General features: G+C 42.8%; 1 protein-coding gene across 1 annotated transcript in view; it reads left to right on the top strand.

Moving 5' to 3' along the window:
* Positions 1-3351: 3351 nt before the first annotated feature.
* The window catches only part of DNAH17 (dynein axonemal heavy chain 17), a 98476-nt gene continuing 79792 nt past the window's right edge, over positions 3352-22035 (top strand). The window contains exons 1-16 of the mRNA XM_060271057.1: positions 3352-3690; positions 5870-6063; positions 6722-6914; positions 7022-7121; positions 7235-7320; positions 8218-8343; positions 9125-9280; positions 11501-11617; positions 13598-13866; positions 14006-14201; positions 14917-15063; positions 15995-16103; positions 18291-18394; positions 18562-18702; positions 19723-19866; positions 21814-21996. Of these exons, the coding sequence (XP_060127040.1) occupies positions 3352-3690; positions 5870-6063; positions 6722-6914; positions 7022-7121; positions 7235-7320; positions 8218-8343; positions 9125-9280; positions 11501-11617; positions 13598-13866; positions 14006-14201; positions 14917-15063; positions 15995-16103; positions 18291-18394; positions 18562-18702; positions 19723-19866; positions 21814-21996 (2604 nt within the window). The remainder of the gene's footprint in view (positions 3691-5869; positions 6064-6721; positions 6915-7021; positions 7122-7234; positions 7321-8217; positions 8344-9124; positions 9281-11500; positions 11618-13597; positions 13867-14005; positions 14202-14916; positions 15064-15994; positions 16104-18290; positions 18395-18561; positions 18703-19722; positions 19867-21813; positions 21997-22035) is intronic.

Below are 22035 nucleotides of genomic sequence, written 5' to 3'. Positions count from 1 at the left end.
ACAGCAGCAAGAGCTGGATGCTCCTCTCCCTTGCAATCTGCACATGGAAAAGTATCTGGGATGATGTTAACCTCTGAGGTGAAAACATACTTGTTCCATCTGGCAAGCCTCTGCAGACAGAACAAGTAAAAGAGTGTGACGTTAAATCCCCTCTCCATCTTTAATTTTTAATATTATTAAGATGACTACACACCTCTTCTCAGGAAACTTAGTAACCATGGGCCATTTAAATAATAACAGCATATAGCAGAATTTTTTCTGAAAGGGAGAATAGTGTGTGAGTTTGGCTGGCTTGCTCACTGTGGCTTCGTAGGGCTGAAGATTTGCACCAGTGTGGGATGAGCAGGGCCAGCCCTAATCTTAGCTAAACTGAGGCACCTGTAGATATGGAAAGGCAGGAAGTGAGCAACTCTGTATCTGCTATGCATACTCCAGTGTTTCCCAACCAGTGTGCCTCCAGATGTTTTGGGACTACAACTCCCATCATTCCTGACCACTGGTCTTGCTAGCTAGGGATGATGGGAGTTGTAGTCCTAAAACATCTGGAGGCACACTGGTTGGGAAACACTGGCATACTCGCAAGCAGGTCTCCACATAGCCTGATGCTGACACTTATTTTATAAAAAATGCATCGAAACATTTCAGTTCAAGCTAAGCAACACTTTATTTCTTTATCCAACCTATGTAGCACTTTATTTGTGAATGATGTTATACTGTACCAGTTTGTGGGAGAATTACTTTTAAGACACATTTAACAAATGTGAGGGATAAGGTGGCATAGCACCCTAAGACGGTGTTTTAAAACTAACACGAGCAAGAGACGGACAGTTGGAGATTCGCTGCTGCTTTGCAACAACATTAATGTGAGGATCAGAGGGATTGTATTCATCTCATGATGACTGAAACCTGATGTGCCTTGGTGAGTATAAAATGCAACACAATGAGGTAGTCATCCAAGCTTTCTATTTTGACACCTTCAGTAAGATTTACATGAGGTACATGGAAGCAGGTTCTACCAGTGTGTGGCAGTTGAGGGCTGATGTCACAAGAATCTTGTGGGAGCCATTGTTCCTCGACAGTTGAGTGACTTTCAGTTGGATGCCACCAAACCTGTTTGGTCAAAGCATACACTTTGGTCAGAGAAAAGGTTGTAGAATCTTTTATTTTTAACAATAATTTTTTATTTGTTTTCCATTATAGTCCAATAATAGCCTCCTTTTAACAATACCAATTTATAATGCAATTATTAATACAAATTGTTCAAATACCAAATTATTTTTATATTCTCGTTGCGAGAAGCCAAGTTGCAGGGAACCAGGCAGAGGGCCTTCTCGGTGGTGGCGCCCACCCTGTGGAATGCCCTCCCATCAGATGGCAAAGAAATAAACAGCTACCAGATTTTTAGAAGACATCTGAAGGCAGCCCTGTTTAGGGAGGCTTTTAATGTTTAGTAGATTATTTTATTTCATTTTTCTGTTGTAAGCCGCCCAGAGTGGCTGGGTATAAATATATTATTATTATTATTATTATTATTATTATTATTATTATTATTATAGATAAAGTGCCTCCCCACCGCATGCTAGATTTGATAGTTTGATGATTTTCCTTTTTTTCTGTGTTCCAGAATCTTACTAATTTCAGTTACAGTCCGGTCATAATAATAATCCCTTATACAACAACTGCAATATTAATAACTTCTATTAGTGTAGACACATTGAATGATTTATAAAGTTACAAGGGAGGAACTCAAAACTATAGCTTCAAACAAACAGGAGCTTAACTGTTTCTTGCAGGCCACTTTCCCAGTAAAAAAATCCCCTCCTGCAGCTGCCTTGCCACCTGCAGGGAAAAGATATTATGTGTACATATCTTAAACTGTAAAGGAGTTTTAAAATCAGGCTGTGATACAGTGGGGGAAGAGCGGGTCTAAGGTTCAAAGGGGAGGTTTAAAAATGCCCAAGCCCTTGGCAGTGCCTAACTAGCTACTTGGGTGCTAGACCAGGAAATGAGCCTTTTCTTTTTCTTTGGACCTTTCCTAGTGAAAACCCACTCCTTAAAACTCAATTGGAGCAAATGGCAACCCACAGAAAACCTCAATTGACATTTACTCTGCTTGAGCGATAAAGAGAGGACTTTTCCAGAGCAAAAAGAAAAGGGGGGGGGTATTTGGTCACAGAGCTTTTAACTGTAGACTTGTGATTGAAACAGTTGGGCAAAAAAGTTAAGTGCAAGCTCTCACTCTACATTTTCCTCTGATGTGGACTTTTTAGAAAGAATCTCCAACACTATCCTATCTACCATCTCTACCTGTCAGCATATTGTCTTCCTTTCTTGCAGTGCTCCAAAATATGATCTAGCCTACATCACTAACAAACTGGCAAGTGTACAGACTCTGCACCTGCCGAAAGCTAAACAATATATGACATTTACGTAGTATGTGATTGAATATTGTGTGTACGTGTGAGCATTTTAATGACAAACAGTATTTGCAAAGGGGTGGGTGATCAGGGTCAGGACTGCAGTGTTCAAGGAAGGGAAATTTAACCCTTTCCCTCTGCACTGTGGTCTCAATGAGCCCTCCCTCACCCCCAAAAATCTACTACGGTATTTGGCACGGAAGGGAAGTTCCACTGGCACCAATGGAACCTTCTCTCCCAACTGGATATCAGCTTTAGGGGCAGGGTTTAAATGGGGCAACAGCACAGGAGAAAAGTAGCCCCCTCTTCCATGTGTGGTTCTTATCAGGATTTGGGGGGGGATTGCCTCTGGCTGCTATTTGTAATTTTAAGAACCCCAAAGAACAGAAGCAATGTTAAAATCATGTTTCCCATCACATGCATGGCAATGCTATGGTCATTTAGGATGAAGACTTTAGCTCTGTACATGCAAAATATCTCTTTATAATCAACACATGGACAGGCAGCGGGTGGGGCCATGCCTACTGGCTCCCCATATTCAAATATATTGAGATTTGGATCACAATGTGAGGGGCATTAGATGATGAGGGCTACGGCTATGATCCAGCTCCTGCCTGACCTTTGTTGATTATACACACGTGCATCAGATGCAAAGAGCTTTTACATGCCCTATAATTTGAAATAAGCTGTCACCGGCAATAAAACCCAAATACTCTTTCCCTGCCCCCATTCAGTTGCAATGAATTCCATAGTGCAGATATGTAATGTATGGGGAAGCTAAAAAAACATAGTATGGTTCCCAGCAGGTTGGATAGGTATTCTGAAACGTGTTGACAAGGATTGTTTTCTTCTCAAGACAGGAAAGAAAGATTTTCCAGTTGGTTACTTGGTCAGTTTTTTCCCCTTTCAAGTTCTTTGCAACTGAGGAATCAAGATGGCGACTGACAAACGACTGGACTTCATAGAGAATTACTGCACTCTCTTTCTCCATGTTAAGCCTGACAAATGGGCCAAGTTTTCAACCAGTGAGGAAGTCCACTCCATGCTCAATGAGTTCTATGAGAAGCATGATGTGCCAGCACTGGTGATCACCCTCAATCCCACTGGACAACTAGTTCCTTGTCTTGGCTTCCCAGCAACGCTGAAGAATAAAGGAGTGTATTTTGTGAAAAAGAGGCGTGAAAATGTCAACAAAGAGAACTTTCTGGATTTACTCCTCGTTGGAGATCTCAGCCCCTCCCCTGTAGAGCAGATGATGGCTGTCATGGAAGAGGTGGGCACCCAGTTTCTCTTAGCGGTTCACTGAATGATATCTCTTTATAAACAAACATATGAGAGCGCTGTCATAAGAGAACCACACAATGACACGAGGCAAGGAATGGGATGTATAGTTAATACAGCTCCTTATTTGGGTTCCAACGGGATTCTCAATATTTCATGAAGTTGCAGAAGAAACTGCTGTAATTTGATGGATCTACCCTTTTCCAATGTTGGACAAAGCCAATCAGGCTTTGGGTCTGGAAGTGAGAGATCCCTCTCCTTAAGCCTATCATATCACCTACAACTCCAATAATGTAAATTTTAAACATTTACCTCACACAGTTGTTGTGAGGGTAGAATTCCTTCCCTGATGCTTCTTCGAGGAACAGCAGGCTTGAAGTGTAATAAATAAATAAAGCCTACCAGCTCCTGATCATTAGGAAATGCCCCGAGTGTAAAAGTTGCATTGCCACATTACCCTGGCTATACTGGTTGATGATTAAATTCACCATATTCAAAGTGTGCATTAAAAAAAAACATTTAGGGTATGTCTGTGCCAGAGTCTTTCCTGGACTTGTCTGAACAACTGGTTCAGTCTGCACAAAATCCCTAATGTTCTCTCTAATTATGTTACAGGTAGGTAGCCGTGTTGGTCTGCCGTAGTCAAAACAAAATAAAAAAATTCCTTCCCACACGAAAGCTCATACCAATAACAAACTCAGTTGGTCTCTAAGGTGCTACTGGAAGGATTTTTTTATATTTTGTCTCTCTAATTATGGTTCTGCTTCTTGTTGGTGTGGCAGAGTGTTACTCAGGATCCAGAGGCGCTAATATTTTCCAGCGCTTTGGGACAGATGACATGATTAACATAGTCACTGGCAAGTTTATTATCCTCTTTGTAAATGCTCAAACCCAACCCCTTGCTTTTCTTTGAGAGCCAGTGGGGTGTAGTGGTTAAGAGCAGTGGACTCACAATCTGGTGAATCGGGTTCAATTCCCTGCTCCTCCACATGCAGCTGCTGGGTGACCTTGGGCTAGTCACACTTCTCTGAAGTCTCTCAGCCCCACCCACGTCACAGAGTGTTTGTTGTGGGGGAGGAAGGGAAAAGGATATTGTTAGCCGCTTTGAGACTCCTTAGGGTAGTGATAAAGCGGGATATCATATCCAAACTCTTCTCCTTCTCTTCTACATGTTAAGCTATATAGGAAGCTGTCTTACACCAGCTAAGAACTATTTCCCACCTAGCCACAACAATGTCTGTTCTGACTGGCAGCAGCTGTCCAGGCAGACATCACATCACCTGCTGCCTGGGATTGCTTTTACTGGAGACTCAGGGAACTGAATGTGAGTAACCCAAAGAGCAGCACAGGAAGATATGATGATGCAAGACAAAGACACAAACACAGAAGAACTGCAGCAAACAGCACTAACGTGGTCACTGCCTCCAGGTTAGCCCTGCCACCAGCTTCTCGTGGTCTCAGACTTGCCACAACCTACTATCAAAGAGTGATTCCTGAGCATGTTTGAGCACTGCAATGTTTTGGGACTGTGGCGGTGAGGGTTTGCCCACCTTTGTAATACTTGATATTTACAAAGCAGCCAACTCAACAAAAACTTTAAAAGGGAGGGCACACAGGTACGGCGTTTGTTGCCCTTTTCAGCACTTTTGTTAGCTCAACAATCTCGCCGTTGAGATGTGACAAACATAGCTTAACCCAGTATTCCAAATGTGGTCACACCACAGATTTGTAGAAAGGCATTGCAATATTGGCAGTTTTGTTTTGGATCCCTTTCCTAAATATCCCTAGCGTTGGATTTGCCTTTTTCACAGCTTCTGCATGCTGGGCTGCCTGACAAAGCATAACAATGCAATTCTGTCCTCAAGTTATTCCAGCTGGGCAGGGTTAGGCTCACTGCTAAGTTCCTGAAAGGAAATACATTGAAGTGGGGCATTGCCATTGCACCAGTGTAATGTAATACTGATGTTATTATGATGGCATTGCGGTGGTGTGGTGGCTGGCAGAATCATAGGACCAACCTGTCCAAAAAGAAGTTCCAGCCACTGGGATGTTTTTTTTTAAAAAAAAAAACAGGCTGGACCTTTGCAGATAAGTTTTAGATTTTATTAAAACTAATTCGATACAGTGTTGAGATCAGTAATGTTTGAAACAGAGCAATTATTTCCCTCTAGGTGGTCTATTCCTTATTTATGAAGCACGAAAACCTTGCTGGATGGCCTCAAGTGGTAGCTGATGATGTTATACGAGCAGCCCACAGACTGAAGAATGAGATGTTTGTGATGGGAGGAAAGATCAAAGGGAAAACACTGCTTCCTTTGCCAGACCTCATAGATACCTTGGAGAGTTCAGTGGATATGTTTGACACGTGGGTTCCCTAGAATAATGTCTGCCAATGTCTATACTTCTTGTTGTCTTGTACATAGTGTATGTGCAGCATATGCAGAACCCATTATTTTCATTTATTTAATTTTTTTTAAAGGCTACTCTCATCACTAAGGGGGCAATTGCTTGCATGTATGTATTTGGCATGCCTCCATGCTGTGATCCTCAGAGATGCCCACAACCAAGGAAGGGTGATGGCCCAAACAAAGGGAAATAGAAAGGTTCCTGGTTGTAAAGGCACAGGCACCCAGGAGGGAATGCAAGGATCATAGGCAGTGCTCCTGCAGCTAAAGAGATCCTGGAACAATTATACTGAGTTTTATATTATAGCCGGGCTGGCTAGTAATTGAATGGAGCTCCCTTTATTAACTTTTAGTTCAGAGGTTCTTAACTTGTGGCCCATGGCACCTAGGAGGTCCACTTGCAAGGGGTCTGTGAACCAAGTGCAAAAAACCCCAAAACAATAAAATAAATGGTAATGTGAAATTCCGTATGTGTTTGTGTGATTGGAAGGGATCCCATAGGTTTCCTCAGATTTTCAAAGGGGCCTGTGACCCCCCCAAAGAGGTTAATAACCGTTATGCAAGTTGCTCAGAAGTTAAAACTGTTTTCACCATACTGTCCTTTGTGGGTTCTTTCAGTCTTCCTAGAGCTGTGGACAGTACACTGTTACACTCCATTGAAACCATCATCATTGACTGGTCTCATCAGATACGAGATATCCTGAGCAAAGACTCGGCACAGCCTCTTCTGGATGGCTTGAACCCATTACCCAAAGTGGAATTTGATTTCTGGTACAGTCGGCAGGTTAACCTGCAGTGCATAAATGAACAGGTAGGTGGGAGTTTATGGGTACTTCGTGAGACCTGGCTGCAAATCACTATACGGTCGTGAAAACAAGTTGCTAAAGTTGGGGTTTTTTGTGTTTTTGTTTGTCCCAGCTGTATGCCCCTCAGGTGAAAAAGATTGCTGATATTTTGGAGAGGGCAAAGAGCTGTTACTGGCCAGCACTCAGGAATGTTTTCAAGGACGTCTCTGCAGGTATCACCTCCTTTCTTAAATTACCGCCAGCAAGTTATTTTGGGTCATATGTAACAAATAGCTTTCAAGGCCCTCCTTAATTTACCTGCTCTTGTCACTTTTGTTTTATACAGGACTGAAGGAAGCTGATGATATTAACTTGTACTTGCAGCCACTGAAAGTTGCATTGGAAGAAGTGGAACAAGCTGAATATCATCAGGTATATATATTAATGGGGGGGAATAACATTTGAGAATTAAAATAGGCCACCTTGCTTATGCATCACTGCTAAGACCCTCTTAAAAATGAATTGCTAGCCATTTTTACTGCTACAATGGTTTATAAAAATATCTGGAGGGCAGCAGTTTGGGCAGGCTTGGTGTATACATTTTGTCTGTCTTCCACGATACTTTACTGAGGGTTATATTCTATGTAGCACTATGGTGAATGTTCTCCAAGAAGTCCATTGTTATCCAAAAAGTTCAAAAAAGGCTTTTTTTCAATGGTCTACAAACACCTCCGTGAAGAGGAAATGGGAGCTTATGTCCTGGCTTCCACCCAACCAATCAGGGTTGTACTTAATTGCAAGTAAAGAAGATAATAAACTAACATTTAATAATGCAGTCACTCGGGGTAGTCTAAGCAGTCCTTAGTAGCTAGGAAAGTGCAGAATCGAGTCCAAGTGCTCTTACAAGAAGTAGCAGCAATAAGTTTGGTCCAGAAACAAGAGCCAACGTTCAGAAGTCTGAGATTGGTAACTAGAGTTCCATGGGAGTTGTGGTGTTCCTACAAGTTCCCCACCTACCCACCAATATTTTAAACAGAGATGAAGAATGCCCAGCTACTCACAGGAATCCACATCCCTGCAGGAATTCCTGGGTTTCAGGCATGCACTCTGCCTCGTGGGTTGAGTCTCAGCCTTTCCTTGGGGTAAATAAGTGATGCAAGTGCGTCACTTATTGTTGAAGAATTTCACCTCCCTTTGGAGAAATTCAGTAAATTTGTCCGTCCAAAAATAGGGTGGAGAATTTTTAGAGGCCATTTGCATACAGTTCAAGTTAAAAATAAATGTGTGGAATATAGTTGCTTGAAACCTTTCCTTTCTCTTTTTTAACAGCTTCCTCCATTCATCAGCAGTGTCATGTACACTGTATGCTTAATCTGGGCCAATTCTGAATACTACAACATTCCATCTCGGATCATTGTCATATTGCAGGAGATCTGTAACCTCTTCATTGAATTGGTACTGTTCTGTGAAAATAAAGTTCTTTATTGGGGGGGGGGATTCCCGCCCCCTTTCCCATATTCTTCTCTTTGTTTCTTCTAATTTTCATTTGGTTTTTGTTTTGATGACTGCACCCATTAAATATAGTTTCAGCCAAATTGATTTTGCAGATGCTGAAATTGGTTAACTGGAAGGTGGGGGCGGGAGGGGGAGAGAAAATGAAACAGGGCCTGGGCAGGTTTGGTTGAGAGCAAAAACCTAGTGCAAAATTTCAGCAGAAATTGTTGCACTGGGAGGACTTGCCCTTCTTGCTTCTATCTTGTGGTTCATACCTGATCCACTGAAACAAGTAGGAAGTTGGTCAATTCCAGTTGTGAGCTCAGGATTGCCCACATTTGTGTTTCAACAGTCAAAGGAAAAGTGAATGACACATATGCTTAGGTGTGCTGTGGAAAGTCAGGAGTATAGGTGGCCAAGGGTACTGTTGTCACAGAGTCCCAACCACTGCTTGTCCTCACATTTAGATGAGATTTGTAGGCGGTTTGACCTATCACTTTGCATGTGCATAAGGAGGCAGTGGAGGAGCCTAAATCACAGCATCAATGAAAGCCGTTATTTCCTGCTGTAACGAGCACGCTTTGTGTTGATAAATCATGAGCAATATACAACTGCCCGAAGGGGCTGATTCATCAATGCACTGCCTTGCACTGCCAAACTGTTGCAGGGCTCCACTTCCAGTTTGCTTTAATGTTCCCTGTGCACCTAAAGGTCATCTTTGACTACACTGTTTTCTATTTAGACACGTAATTTTCTGAGTCCTGAGGAAGTGCTCAAAGGCTTACAAGGTGAAATTGAAGAGGTGCTAGGAGGGATCAAGCTGGCTATCTCTGTGATAGAGAAACTCTACAAGAGTTACGACGTTTGCTGCACAGATATGATGCCCAAGTTTTTTAAGGTGGGTTACTGATACCAGTGGACTTTGGTTCTCAGAGAAAGCATTACTCAGAACGTCACAGTGCAGCACATTCCGTAGAAGTTATTCCATTTAGTAATGTGGAAAACTTTTTTAAAAAATGTTTTTATTTTATTTTACAGATATAAATTTATAACAAAACTACATACATATACATATAAAGAGATTTCTCTGAATCTTGAGACTTCCCCCCATCCCCTCCATGGGTCTTATTGTCAACGTTTTCAACTGCGTATTATTTCATAATCTATATTTTATATCTATCCATATTGTCCATCATATTCGTTACATTCCAAGTGAGATTAAAATCCTGCTAATGTTTTCATCTCCTTACAGTGGTCTCCTAAATAAATTATAAGTTTTTCCCATTCTTTCTTGTGGAAAACTACCATATTTTAAACAGCTCTACCTGGTCAGGGCTGCTTCTAGATGCAGTTGTTCAATTTCAGAATTTTACTTGCAGAAAAATTTATATTACTGTAGGAAGCAATTTCCCCTCAACTTCAGGTTGGCTGGTCACCGAGGGCCCACCCACAATTTACGATAAGTTTGGGCTTAGTTTTCCCATTATCAAGGGGGCATCTTTGTGCTAGTCTCAGATTTCCAGATCTCTGCACAAACTAAGCACCAGAAATCATGGTGTGGGTCTGTGCATTGCTTGTTTTTTTCTGTTAGCTCATGTGCAACGTTATGACTGGAAGGGATGTTTGTTTGGTTACAAACAGAGCAAAAAGGCCACAGAACTCCATGTAAACAGCACACAAGACGTTCCCGTCCCCTTTGCATCTGGGGAACTGATGATCAGCAATTTGCAACGAGCTTTGAGCAAGTCCCTTAGGGGTTCCTCCCACCCCTTGCAGTCCCAGGGACAAAAGAGTCTTTTGAGGGCCACGGCTACTGTTTCTTCCATTGCACAGCGCTACAATTTTCAGACTGCTTTAACAGTCACTCCCTTTTCCCAGGGAACACTGGGAACTGTAGCTCAGTGAAGGGAATAGCAACCTGCTAACAATGCTCAACATCCTTAATAAACTACAGTTCCCAGGATCCTGTGGGGTGGGGGGAAGCATGGCAGTTTCAAGTTGTACGTGAATATACCTTTAAGGGCACCTCCCATATCTTGTTTAGGAGGTTGGGCCTAAGCAGGAAGCAGGGTTGAAAGTAGAGTGGAGAAAGTAACTTAAGGGGGGGGGGAGATCTGTTGTTCCTTTCACAAAAGTATTTCTCATTCAGCTTCCCTGACCTACACATCCTTAGACAGATAATACTACTGTATGATACCAATTAAAAAAAAATATAGTGCAAATGAGGCCTTGGAGTTGCAGCTAAAGGCAGCCGCTGCCTTTATAGAGCTGGTCACACACTCTTATTTCTGTTTGCAGAACAAAGAACCCCAGTACTGGGAGTTCCCTTCTACGCTAGCTTTCACTAGAATGAATTCATTTTTTCACAGACTGAAGACAATAGAGGTGAGAATTAAACTATCTAAAATAAGAAATAACCATAGCTAATAGTTGCCCAGACCCCCCAAAATGTGTGTGTGAAATCATATTTAAAATCCCAGGCCATATTTTTGTTTTCAGAAAACTGTATATTTAAAAGTGATAACATTGGACAAAGTAAATTTTAGTGACTCTTTTTATTTTTTAAAATAATCGCTGTTGAAGCCACTTGTGTTTCCTGTTTAAGGAATGTAAAGAGAGCTGATAAGCAGCAAAACCAAGCCATTTAAAATTTATTCAAAAGAAGGAGGCAGTAGATAACTGTTGTTCATTCGTGTATTTTTTTTTAGGAACTGTACATGACTTCAATTGAATTTCTCAAACTGGAGAAAATTGAATTGGGAGGTGTGAGAGGCAATATCTTAGGGAAGCTGGTGGTTCAAATTTATGAGGAGGTTCTTGAATATGTTAAGGTCTTTGTTGAGTGCAAATATGATCCTTTAGATCCAGCAGATGAGGTTAGTAATTTCAATATGGGAAATTTATTCATATGTAGATGGCATAAATTATTTGCTTACTGTAAGGGACAAAATCCTGATATGCCCTAATTACTATAGCAACAAATGTATTCTTTTCAAGATAGTTGGCCTAGCTTATTGTCTACTTTGGTTTAATTAACTTTTAAAAGTCAACATATATGGTACATGATTGTTCTAACTCATTTTTTGTTGTTGTTGACTGTTATTATTATAATCAAAAGCAATTTGATGAAGACTTTGCAGACTTCCAGATAAAAATTCAGGATTTGGATCGACGGCTGTCCACCATTTTCTATCAAGGATTTGTTGACTGCTCCAGTTTTGAATCTGCTGTCAAGGTACATACATTCCTGTGTTTAACCTAAACCTAGATAGCTTTATCTGCAGTGGAACAAGCAGTAATTTATGCTCCTGCAGGTAAAGAAGCCAGTTTTATCCCTAGCTGCCATGGAACGTCCATCCCATGCAAGGAAGAAAATACTTTCCTTTTTCAGATCTGAGCCATTTGAATCACCAAATGAAAGGAAAAAAGAGAATACAGCTTTGTACCAAGTTTGCACACACTCATGTATATGTATAGATGCAGATTTAGAAATGATGACAATGATTTAAGTAGGAACAGACTACATCTCACCATAGCAAGGAAGATGGTAAGCTGGTGACCATTTTTGCCTGTTCAGTCTTCTGTCCCACGGCTAACTGTTAATGGGATCTGCTTGATCTCAAAAGGCAGGGAGTTCCAAAGGGCAGGTGCTGCTGCCTGTCACACTAAACAATTGAGTTCTTACAAATGCAGAACAGGTATTATATGGCACCTCTAATAGTGCCAATTCTGCTGATCAAAGTGGTCAAGTAGGCACATGTGAGGCAAGGCAATCTTGTAGGTAAGCTGGTCCCAATATTCCGATAGTAACTTCTTGAAACTGGCCCAGTAGCAAGCTGGCAAACAGTGGAGATCTCTGAGCGTAGGTGAACTAACATGAATGCATTTAAACAACTACAAAAGCTTTCACTGCCACTTTCTGAGTACTCCCCTCATTTTCTACTCTTTTTAATCATTGTATTTAATGAATTGTGTATAATGTCTGCTTTCATTATGATTTATTGATTTTGTTTAGACGCCAGTAGATGGCCTGTTAAATTGATAAATGGACACTAGGAATCATGTAATCATATGACTATAAAAAGGGTAATAATGGTTTACCATTATCCCAATTAATAAGTATATCAAGCTTAGTCTGCAGTCCAGACAGCAGTGCATACAAAGGCAGTCAGTCACCAGTGCAACAGAGTGATTGTGGCCATTTGCGGATACTAAATTAATTGCTATAACAGGTAAAGGTTGTGGTAGAGCTCACCAGGGAGAACAGAAGCTGATGTCATCTATTTGATTTGGCTTAAAGTTGCTTTAGAGGGACCCAGGTGGTGCTGTGGGTTCGAATCCCCGTGACGGGGTGAGCTCCCGTTGCTCGGTCCCAGCTCCTGCCAGCCTAGCAGTTCGAAAGGACGTCAAAATGCAAGTAGATAAATAGGAACCGCTACAGCAGGAAAGTAAACGGTGTTTCCGTGTGCTGCTCTGGTTCGCCAAAGTGGCTTTATCATGCTGGTCACATGACCTGGAAGCTATACGCCGGCTCCCTCGGCCAATAATGCGAGATGAGCGCGCAACCCCAGAGTCGGTCACGACTGGACCTAATGGTCAGGGGTCCCTTTACCTTTACCTTTAAAGTTGCTTTTACTAGAACTGGGATGTGAGTCAATGTGGATCACTCCTTCTAATAGCAATTTTGGGTGATGGGTGTCAACAGGATAGAACAGGCATCCCCAAACTTGGCCCTCCAGATGTTTTGGGACTTCAATTCCCATCATCCCTGACCACTGGTCCTGTTAGCTAGGGATGATGGGAGTTGTAGTCCCAAAACATCTGGAGGGCCAAGATTGGGGATGCCTGGGATAGAGCCACTCGGAAAGCTCTTAGCATGTCTTGGGGGGAACCCCAAGGTTTACAAAATCAAACATCCGCAGAAAAGAAAAAGGCACTAGGCGGACTGAGTATACTCAGTAGCCCATGGCATGTTGAGTGTCAGATGGAAAAGAAAACCAGAAAACCTAGGGAGGGGAATGGAATAAAACATTTTGGAGGAGAGTGTGGTTGTCTGGCTAGAACCCTAAACAGGAACATGTCTGCAGTTCTTACTGCAAAATGTTATTGCAGGTCCACTTGCCTAGCATAATTCAGAATGGATTTACAAATGAAAGCTCAGAGAACATATCATTTTTTAAAAATTGGGGCCTTCTTTGTGATTTTTGTTCTCTAGCAAATCCATATGTTTGCATCCCTGTTGGAGCGACCAATAATAAAGGCAGACGTAGCACCGCACTATGCAACCCTTCTGGAGATGTTCAATGTTGAGCTGGACAATGCAAAGATTTTATATGATGCCCAAATAGCTGCCACTACAGCAGGTGATGGTGTGCCTCCCCTTAGTAAAAATATGCCCCCTGTTGCCGGGCAACTGAAGTGGGCTTTGGAACTCCAGGAAAGATTGCAGCTCCCAAGGAAAGACTTGCGGGCCATTGATCATCCGTAAGTAGGAAATCGTTTATAACTTCCATTACCCACAAGCTATTTCCTGGAGTAATATTAAAAGCTATAAGGCAGCTTTATTTGCAGTGTCAATTAAATTCCACTGCCCATCTGAAACTGAGCTTTCTCCTTTCTGCAGGGTTATGTTCAGTTCTGAGGCCAAGCTGATATATGCGAAGTATGATGAAATGATACGTTTGCTGCAAGGTTACCGTGAGAAAATTTATGCAGATTGGATCGGCCGGGTTGACAGAGACTGCCAGTTCAACCTAGAGCAGCCACTGATCCATAGAGATCCGGAGACTAATCTTATTAGTGTGAATTTCAGCAAAGAGGTGTGTGGATAGGAGGAAAGCATGCTAGCATGTGATTTCTGGCTGCTTTGTGTTAGAAAATTTATTATTGCGCTATAGTGATACAGTGCTGTAGTGGTATAACGCTACATTACTACGGTGATGCTATATGGTGTTACATTCCTGTACTTCCTTTTTTTTTAAAAAAAAAAAGCCTGCTTTACTGATAAATTCAACATTTATTTCAAAAAACCAGGTCATAAAATAGTGCCCACCCCAAATGTTATAATGGAGGCATGCTGAACCGTGAATAGTTTCCACTTTCCCAATAAGTCTACTTTCCTTGAATGGTGCTAGTCAAAATCCCACCCTTTTAAAAAGACATGAAGAGGAACACTAAAGGCATATCCACTTGTGGAGATTGCACCACTCTTCTGTTCTTTCTGTAATCTGAGAAAAGACAGGAGAACCCCGGGTTTTATTTTGTTTTGTTTTTTAAAAAAGGATGGTAGTGATGGAATGGTGGCGTCATGTGGATGTTCTGTAAAAAGCAAGTGAACGAAGCGTAGCAGTTCCACAGTAAATGCCTGGAGTGGAACCACCCGCAGTTCCCGTGGCCCCACACTCTTCCCTTTCTCTTCCAAGTGCCCGGTCTTCATCCAGAGAGTGGAAGACCCTGCCATTAGATCGGGGGGTGGTGGTGGTTGTTTCCATTTATAGAAGGGCATTCATTTCTCCCTGCTATGTTATTGTGTAGCTCGTAGCTGTTCTCCGTGAAGTCAAGTACCTGAACTTTCAGCAGCAGAAGGAAATTCCGGACAGTGCTGGAAGCCTCTTTTCTCAGAATGAAACGTTTCGGAAGTTTGTGGACAACTTAGATCTCATAGTTGGCTGGTATAACAAGGTATATTTGTCTGTCTGTCTGTCTGTCTGTCTGTCTATCTATCTATCTATCTATCTATCTATCTATCTATGGAATAAAGAAGTAGCTGCGTATTTTTTCCTTTGGTTTGTAGTCTGCATTTTTCTGCAAGGAGCTCATGGTAGAATACATTATTCCCTCTAACCCCTATTTAATCCTCGTGTCAACCTTGTGAAGTTGATTAGGCTGAGGGTAGTAACTGGACCAAGATGACCCAGTGATCTTCATGGTCCCTGTTCTAATCCATCACATGCCAAGTAATGGTGTCTGAGCACAATGGGAAACCACTGTACAGTTAACATTCTACAAAACTTAAAGGAATAAGGCAGAACAAAGACAGTACAGAAAGTCACTTTCTCTCTTTTGCTATGCTGGTTTATTGCTTTGCCTAAATCACCCACTAGTGTCCTTTGCGGCTCAGCAATTCAGCCCTGCAGCTGCTGAATCTCCTGCTCAGTCTATTCCTAATGCCCCGCCATTGATCCCAGCAGAAACTCCTTGTCAGGGGTCCAGACCTCTCTAAGTGTCTAGGATGGAGTCAGTGCCAATTCCAGGTTTTGGAGGGCCTGTGCTTAGATACCCTGCTTGGGTTCTACTCCCTCGGTGAGTCAACTTCCTCACTTTCCTTATCACTGACAGCTGCTGCTGCTTATCCTCATCATTGCTACCACCTGCTTACTGCCTTTCCCTCTCATCACCACAGTCTGGGCCAGAGGGAGAATCTGGTGAACAAGCAACTTGCAATGGTGAAGAGATCTAGGGGTCTGTAATCAATGGGCCCTCTCCTGAGGTGCGGGCTCTTGGCAGATGCCTGACCATTCTTTGTGCCGGCCCCGGAAGTGGTTGAGATAAGAGAGATCTCGAGCTTCAGCAAGATGAGCTCTGTGCATTACAATAAGCTGCTTGCTTTTAGATCAAGAAGACAATTTTGGCAGTAGAACTTCCACTGGTCAGGGGGGAGCTGCAAGAAATCGATGTTGGCCTGAGAAAAGCTGAGACCAACTTGTACTGGAGCAATGAAGGTACAAAACTCTTGTCATTTATTTGTTACGAACTGTAGCCCTCCGCCCTTCCTTTTTTTGTGCATTGATCAAACAATTGAAGTGCTCGGCACCAGAGTTTGCAAGTTGAAGCCCATCTGCCTTCACACAAAATGGGCACCAACTAGTACCTCTTAAAGGAGGACTGGAGAATCTCTGAGCCTCCAGATACTGTTGGGTGGCAACTCCTGCATCTGGGAATTGGATGTAGGCTTGTTCTACTTGCTCGCCTTGAAGGAAGTGGTTTGTAGTCTGGGGGCACTGCTGGATCGAGCACTGTGCCACATCAGGTACAAGTTGCCTCGGGGGGGGGGGATGCCTGCCTGTTAACAGCTCTTGACTAGTGTGCCGTTCCTGGATCAGGGCATCCTTGACATTCTTGTAGTCTCTCAGCTAGACTACTGTAATGTGCTCTACACTGGGCTGTCCTCAAAGATGGTCCAGAGGTTGCAGCTAGTGCAGAATGCTTTCAGGATTTGCACTGGCTGCCTCTAAGCTACAGGGCCCAATTTAAGGTTTTGGTGTTAGTATTTAAAGTCTTTCCTGGCCTGTCACGCAGCTTTTAGTTGAAGCAGCTTTCCCCATAGCATCCATCCTTGGCCTTGTGATTTGAGGCGGCAGGGAGCTCTCCTGACTTGCTGTATGGTAGTGCGAGAGAAGAACACACACACACCCCAAATACAGTGGAATACCCTTTTTCTTGGAAGTACAGATGGCAGAGGCTATTGTTGGAATTCTGCCAACAATAAAAAAATCTTATTAACCACAGACATTTGGTGCACGTTAGTAAGATTGCCCATTGCTTCTAGTACTCTCATGCTGTTGTTAATAATTAGTTTAATTAATTTATCATTGTAATTGCTGGTGTGCTTTTGATGTATTTGTTGTATTTTATATAAGGTTGAAAACCACCCTGGGATTGCTTTGATGAGATGAAGGGCAGCCTACAAATTTTAGAAGTGAATAAATAAATGTTTCCCTGGGAAAGTGCAGTTCAAGAAAAAGATTGGGTTTACTTATCACCACCTCCTGCTTCACTTCTTCAATAGCTGCTACTTGCAAGGGGCAGACACACATTTCCACTTCAGCTATATATTACTGAGGAGAAACAGTGCAGAGATGTGGTCAGACAGCACCCCACCTCTCCCCATACTGTGTTCTTTGGACCAGTAATCCAAAGAGGTCCCATTCGGAATTTTACTGCCTTCATCTGTTGCCCCGTTTGGTTACAATCAGTGGAATTGGAGGCTGTTGGTGTCAATTCCATTTTTTGGGAGATGGTAAAGATGTGTCCAGGGCAGCTGTCTACCAGCTCCATCTGGTATGTTGGCTGAGACCCTACCTGCCTGTGTACTGTCTCGCCAGAGTGGTGCGTGCTCTGGTTATTGCCCACTTAGACTACTGCAATGTGCTTTATGCAGGGCTATCTTTGAAGGTGACTCAGAAACTACAACTAATCCAGAATGCGGCAGCAAGACTAGTGACTGGGAGTGGCCGCTGGGACCATTTAACACCGGTCCTAAAGGATCTTCACAGGCTCCCAGTACGTTTCCGAGCACAATTCAAAGTGTTGGTGCTGACCTTTGAAGCCCTAAAAGACCAGAGCTGCCAAGTCTCCCGAAAAATGCGGGATCAGCAGCGGCGCGGCATCGGATGTTGCGTAGAAGCAACTTCCGGAGCCGCTCTGCCCATGTGTGGGCACCAGAAATAGGGCAGAGCGGCACTGGAAGTCTCTTCTACGCAAGCCCGGTGGCCACCTCCATCGTTCAACTGATGTTCTCCTCTGAGGGGCTTCCACTGGTTCCCTCACTGCGAGAAGTGAAGTTACAGGGAACCAGGCCGAAGGCCTTCTCAGCAGTGGCACCCTCCCTGTGGAATGCCCTCCCTTCAGATGTCAAGGAGATAAAGAATTATACAAAGTTTAGAAGACATCTGAAGGCAGCCCTGTAACAGGAAGTTTTCAATGTTTGATATTCTTCTATGTTTTATATATGCTGTAAGCCAGCCAGATGGGTAGTGTATAAATAATAAAATTATTATTATTATTATTATTATTATTATTATTATTATTATTATTATTATTGAGGTTGGATGCTAAAGGCAAAGGGAAGCCTTGGGAGTCAGCTGCTAATTACTATGTCTTTCCCCCCACCATAATAACCTGACCAGATGTTATGGACTATATTCAGGAGATGCGAAATGTCTTATATGATTTAGAGACAAGAATTCAGAAAACGAAATTAAATGTGGAGAACGTTGGGCAGCTTATGCAGGTGTGTAGCATGTGACAACTACTGAATTCAAGTAGGCACTTAAAAAAGAGAAAAAAAGATTTCCCTTCTTTATAAATTTTAAGTTTTGCCCTGATCCGGGTGGCTTATTTTTTCAAGCTGCAGTCAAAGGACGTGTTCCATATATCTGGTTCTTCTCCCTCTTACAGGAATGGTCAGCTAGTCCTTTGTTTGAAAGGAAAGACAATAAGGAGACAGCACTCCTTGATCTGGATGGGAAACAAACAAACATCCACAAACGCTATGGCGCAATCAGAGATGCCGGGCAAAAGATTCAGGCTATGGTTGAGGTGAGAAAGAGTGAGTTAGAACAACAGACAGTTCTTTGTAGGGCTTATATCTGATAAATATTTTTTTACAGAGGTTGTTCCCAGACAGGGGCTTTATATCACAAATGATCATTCAGTGTGTGTGTGTGTGTGTGTGTGTGTGATTGGCATGTTAATTGTCACACATTTTCACTTGTTCAGCAATGGTCATTTGTTGCTATTCTGCCATTTGCTGTCCACACTGGTGAACTGATGTTGGTGGAATAACACATTGGGGGGTGGGTTTTGTTATTGTTTCGGGTCCCTCCAACACTCAGTCACTCCTCCCTCACTCTCTGCTGCCAGAATCAAAATGGTTAGGTGAAGCTCAGGTGAGGAGAAAACGTGTAGGGGTAAAGAGACCGCCCACCCACCAAAAGAGCAGCACGCCCGCACAGCAAACCACTCGGCCAAAGAAAGGTGCTAACGTTAGTGACACTGGATGTATAGCAGGTTGTTTTTACTTGTCAGATTTCCTGTGGTAAGCGAAAATCCAGATTAAAAGGGGAAATAATAACAATACAATAATTATTACTTGTACCCCGTTCATCTGACTTGGTTGACCCAGCCACTCTGGGCGGCTTCCAACAGAATATAAAAAAGGACACTGGCCTTTTGATAAAGACAACTTAATTTTGATGCTGAAAAACTGTGCACGCACAAACAGCCCCAATTCAAGAACAGACTTGCATCCGGGTACACCCAAAAGTTCTTTAGGTATACTATTCTGTATGAGCAAGTCCATACTCATGATGACAGGAAACACTGAATAATAATATCTGATCATGTACTTGACATCTTGATGGCTTCTCTCAAGTGAATTCCAGATCAACATTCCATCTGGTGGTGGTTCTGACATTATTGGTGTATTCTGGGAGTTACCCAAATGTTTTATGAGACAACATCAGGCTATTATCAGCATTAAAGCATACGTCATCAGGAGAAGGAATCTCACCTATCTGTTACAATGTGTATCACAAGTAATGATTTTTCTGTTTGCAGGAAAATGCAGAATTGTTCAAGGCAGACAAGACAACAAGAATGTGGTCTAATTATGTGGAATTCATAGATGACATGATTTTAGATGGCTACTTTAAGTTTATCCGCAAATCACTGCAATTTCTGCTCAGCAACATGTCTGCTGATGTACGTTGGTGAGCTTTCTGCATGGTGGGAGGGTATTTCCTGAAGCACCAATTTATCAGTGGGTATCAGTATCACATGCCGGAGCTTTATCACCACCTTCTGGTTGCTTAATTTCAAAACTAAATAAATTCAAGCTTTGTGAGCAAAAGAACTAAGGTTTTGCAATAGGAATCAATTAAGCAGGGTGTGTGCATGCAAGCATTTTTTTCTTACTAAGACCCGCTTATTCTTGTATATGTATATTTCTAATTTTTAACTGAGGATTTGGTGGTGGAAGGTAGGAAATTTGCAAAAGGTATTGGAAGAGAAGTTTGTATAAATTTTAGACAAACTCCATTCCCATCCAGAGACATCATGGTTTCTGAGCATGCCTGTATATTACTTGCTTATACAGGAATGCTGGTGTCAAATAAGTCCACAACTTTTGCTGATTACAGATGTAAGCAAGCCTTGGTGTAGCATTGGGTGTGTATTCTGAGATCAACCAGCCTGTCTGCTTGTTGATGGATATTAGGGGGTGACCACTGTCAACCCCTAGGGTTGAGCACCCTAGGGCCCCATCTGATCACCTGCAGTAAAGCCCTTCAGATCCCAAGCTGGGCATCTAGACTAAGGCTACCAGATCTTTTTCAATGAATCCGGGGACACTTATTGTTTGCTATGTGAATGCTCAGAAAGCTGTAAAACTGGGGACTGTCCCCGGACAACGGGGACATCTGGTAACCTTAATCTGGATAGGAAACACCCCTTCCAGACTCCCTTAAGGGGATACCCATTGGCACGGGATGGAGGGGCCCCCAACCCCTGCTCTCCTTGACTTAAGTACAGTGGTGCCTCACAAGACGAATTTAATTCGTTCCGCGAGTCAATTCGTTTTGCGAAAAATTCGTCTTGCGAATAGTGGTTTCCCATAGGAATGCATTGAAATTTCTTTTTTTGCCCATAGGAATTCATTAATTAAATTTCAATGCATTCCTATGGGAAACCGCGATTCGCAAGATGAATTTTTCGAAAAACGAATTCGTCTTGTGAGGTACCACTGTATCCAACCCAGTGCCTCATCTATCCAAAAGTTGTGGTGATTGCTATGAGGTAGGCGGAAACTGCAGACAGGCCCAATTCGTGTGCAGGGCAAATTCCTCCCTGGCCCTGAATGCAGCCGCCAAGTAAACCCATAGCAAGGTCCTGCATGGCTATGCCTGTTTATCATCAACCAGGTTGCTTATTAAACCATTAGAACAAAGGGATGGGGAATCCAAAGAAGACTGCAGTGCCGTCTGCACCACATGGCTAGCTCACGTAGCCCTGAAGGAACCGGGTCTACTCCAAAGCCATACCCCTTGGGTTGCTCGCGGTTGGCTTCTGAAGCCTTGGAAAGCCCCCGGCTCAGTGTGAGAGATGAGAAACAACAATGCTGAAGCCAGGAAAGTAACTGCAACTGGGGAGCATTGCCAGGAGTTTTACCTCATAAATCCTGGCTTTCGCTTTCCTGAACCTCGGAGGGCAGTGGAGAGCTAGCACCATAAATCGCGACACCAGCAAGAAACCCCGTCAGCCGGAAACCCATGGGGAATGGTAATTGTACAGTGGTGCCTCACAAGACGAAATTAATTCATTCTGCAAGTCGCTTCGTCTTGTGATAATTTTGTCTTGTGAAGCGCAGTTTGCCGCGGCAAAAAAAAAAACAACCACCAAAAAAAATCGTCTTGCGAAGCACGGCCATAGAAAGCTTCGTCTTGCGAGTCACCAAAAACATCGCAAAACGCTTTCGTCTTGCGAGTTTTTCATTGCGCGAGGCATTTGTCTTGCGAGGTACCTCTAGTATACAAAAAAGGGCTAGTGGTTGTGGTCATAAACGCAGGGAACTGAAAGACCAGTAGTAAACCGTACTTTGAACGCAAGAGTGAAGACTGACTAAGTAATAAAGAATGCACTGGTCCATTTCAGGCTGCTGTAGCCCCTTTGTTTGAAGTGCGCATGGAGCTATATAAAGATGAATTGAGGTATCGTCCATCGCTGGAAATGGGAGCAGAGGAAGGTTTTTTCGAACTGGTGGAAAACCTGATGAACGATATCTATGATACAGCTAAGCTGATACCGCGACTGGCAAAAGGAAAGTCCAGCTATAAGGTTGGTCTGGGGCCTCCGCACAGGGAGGCTAGTGAAGGC

This window comes from Zootoca vivipara, chromosome 2 (genome assembly GCF_963506605.1).
Source record: "Zootoca vivipara chromosome 2, rZooViv1.1, whole genome shotgun sequence".
NCBI lineage: Eukaryota > Metazoa > Chordata > Lepidosauria > Squamata > Lacertidae > Zootoca > Zootoca vivipara.
The sequence above is the reverse complement of the archived record's forward strand: the minus strand, read 5'-3'. Positions and strand labels throughout refer to the sequence as shown.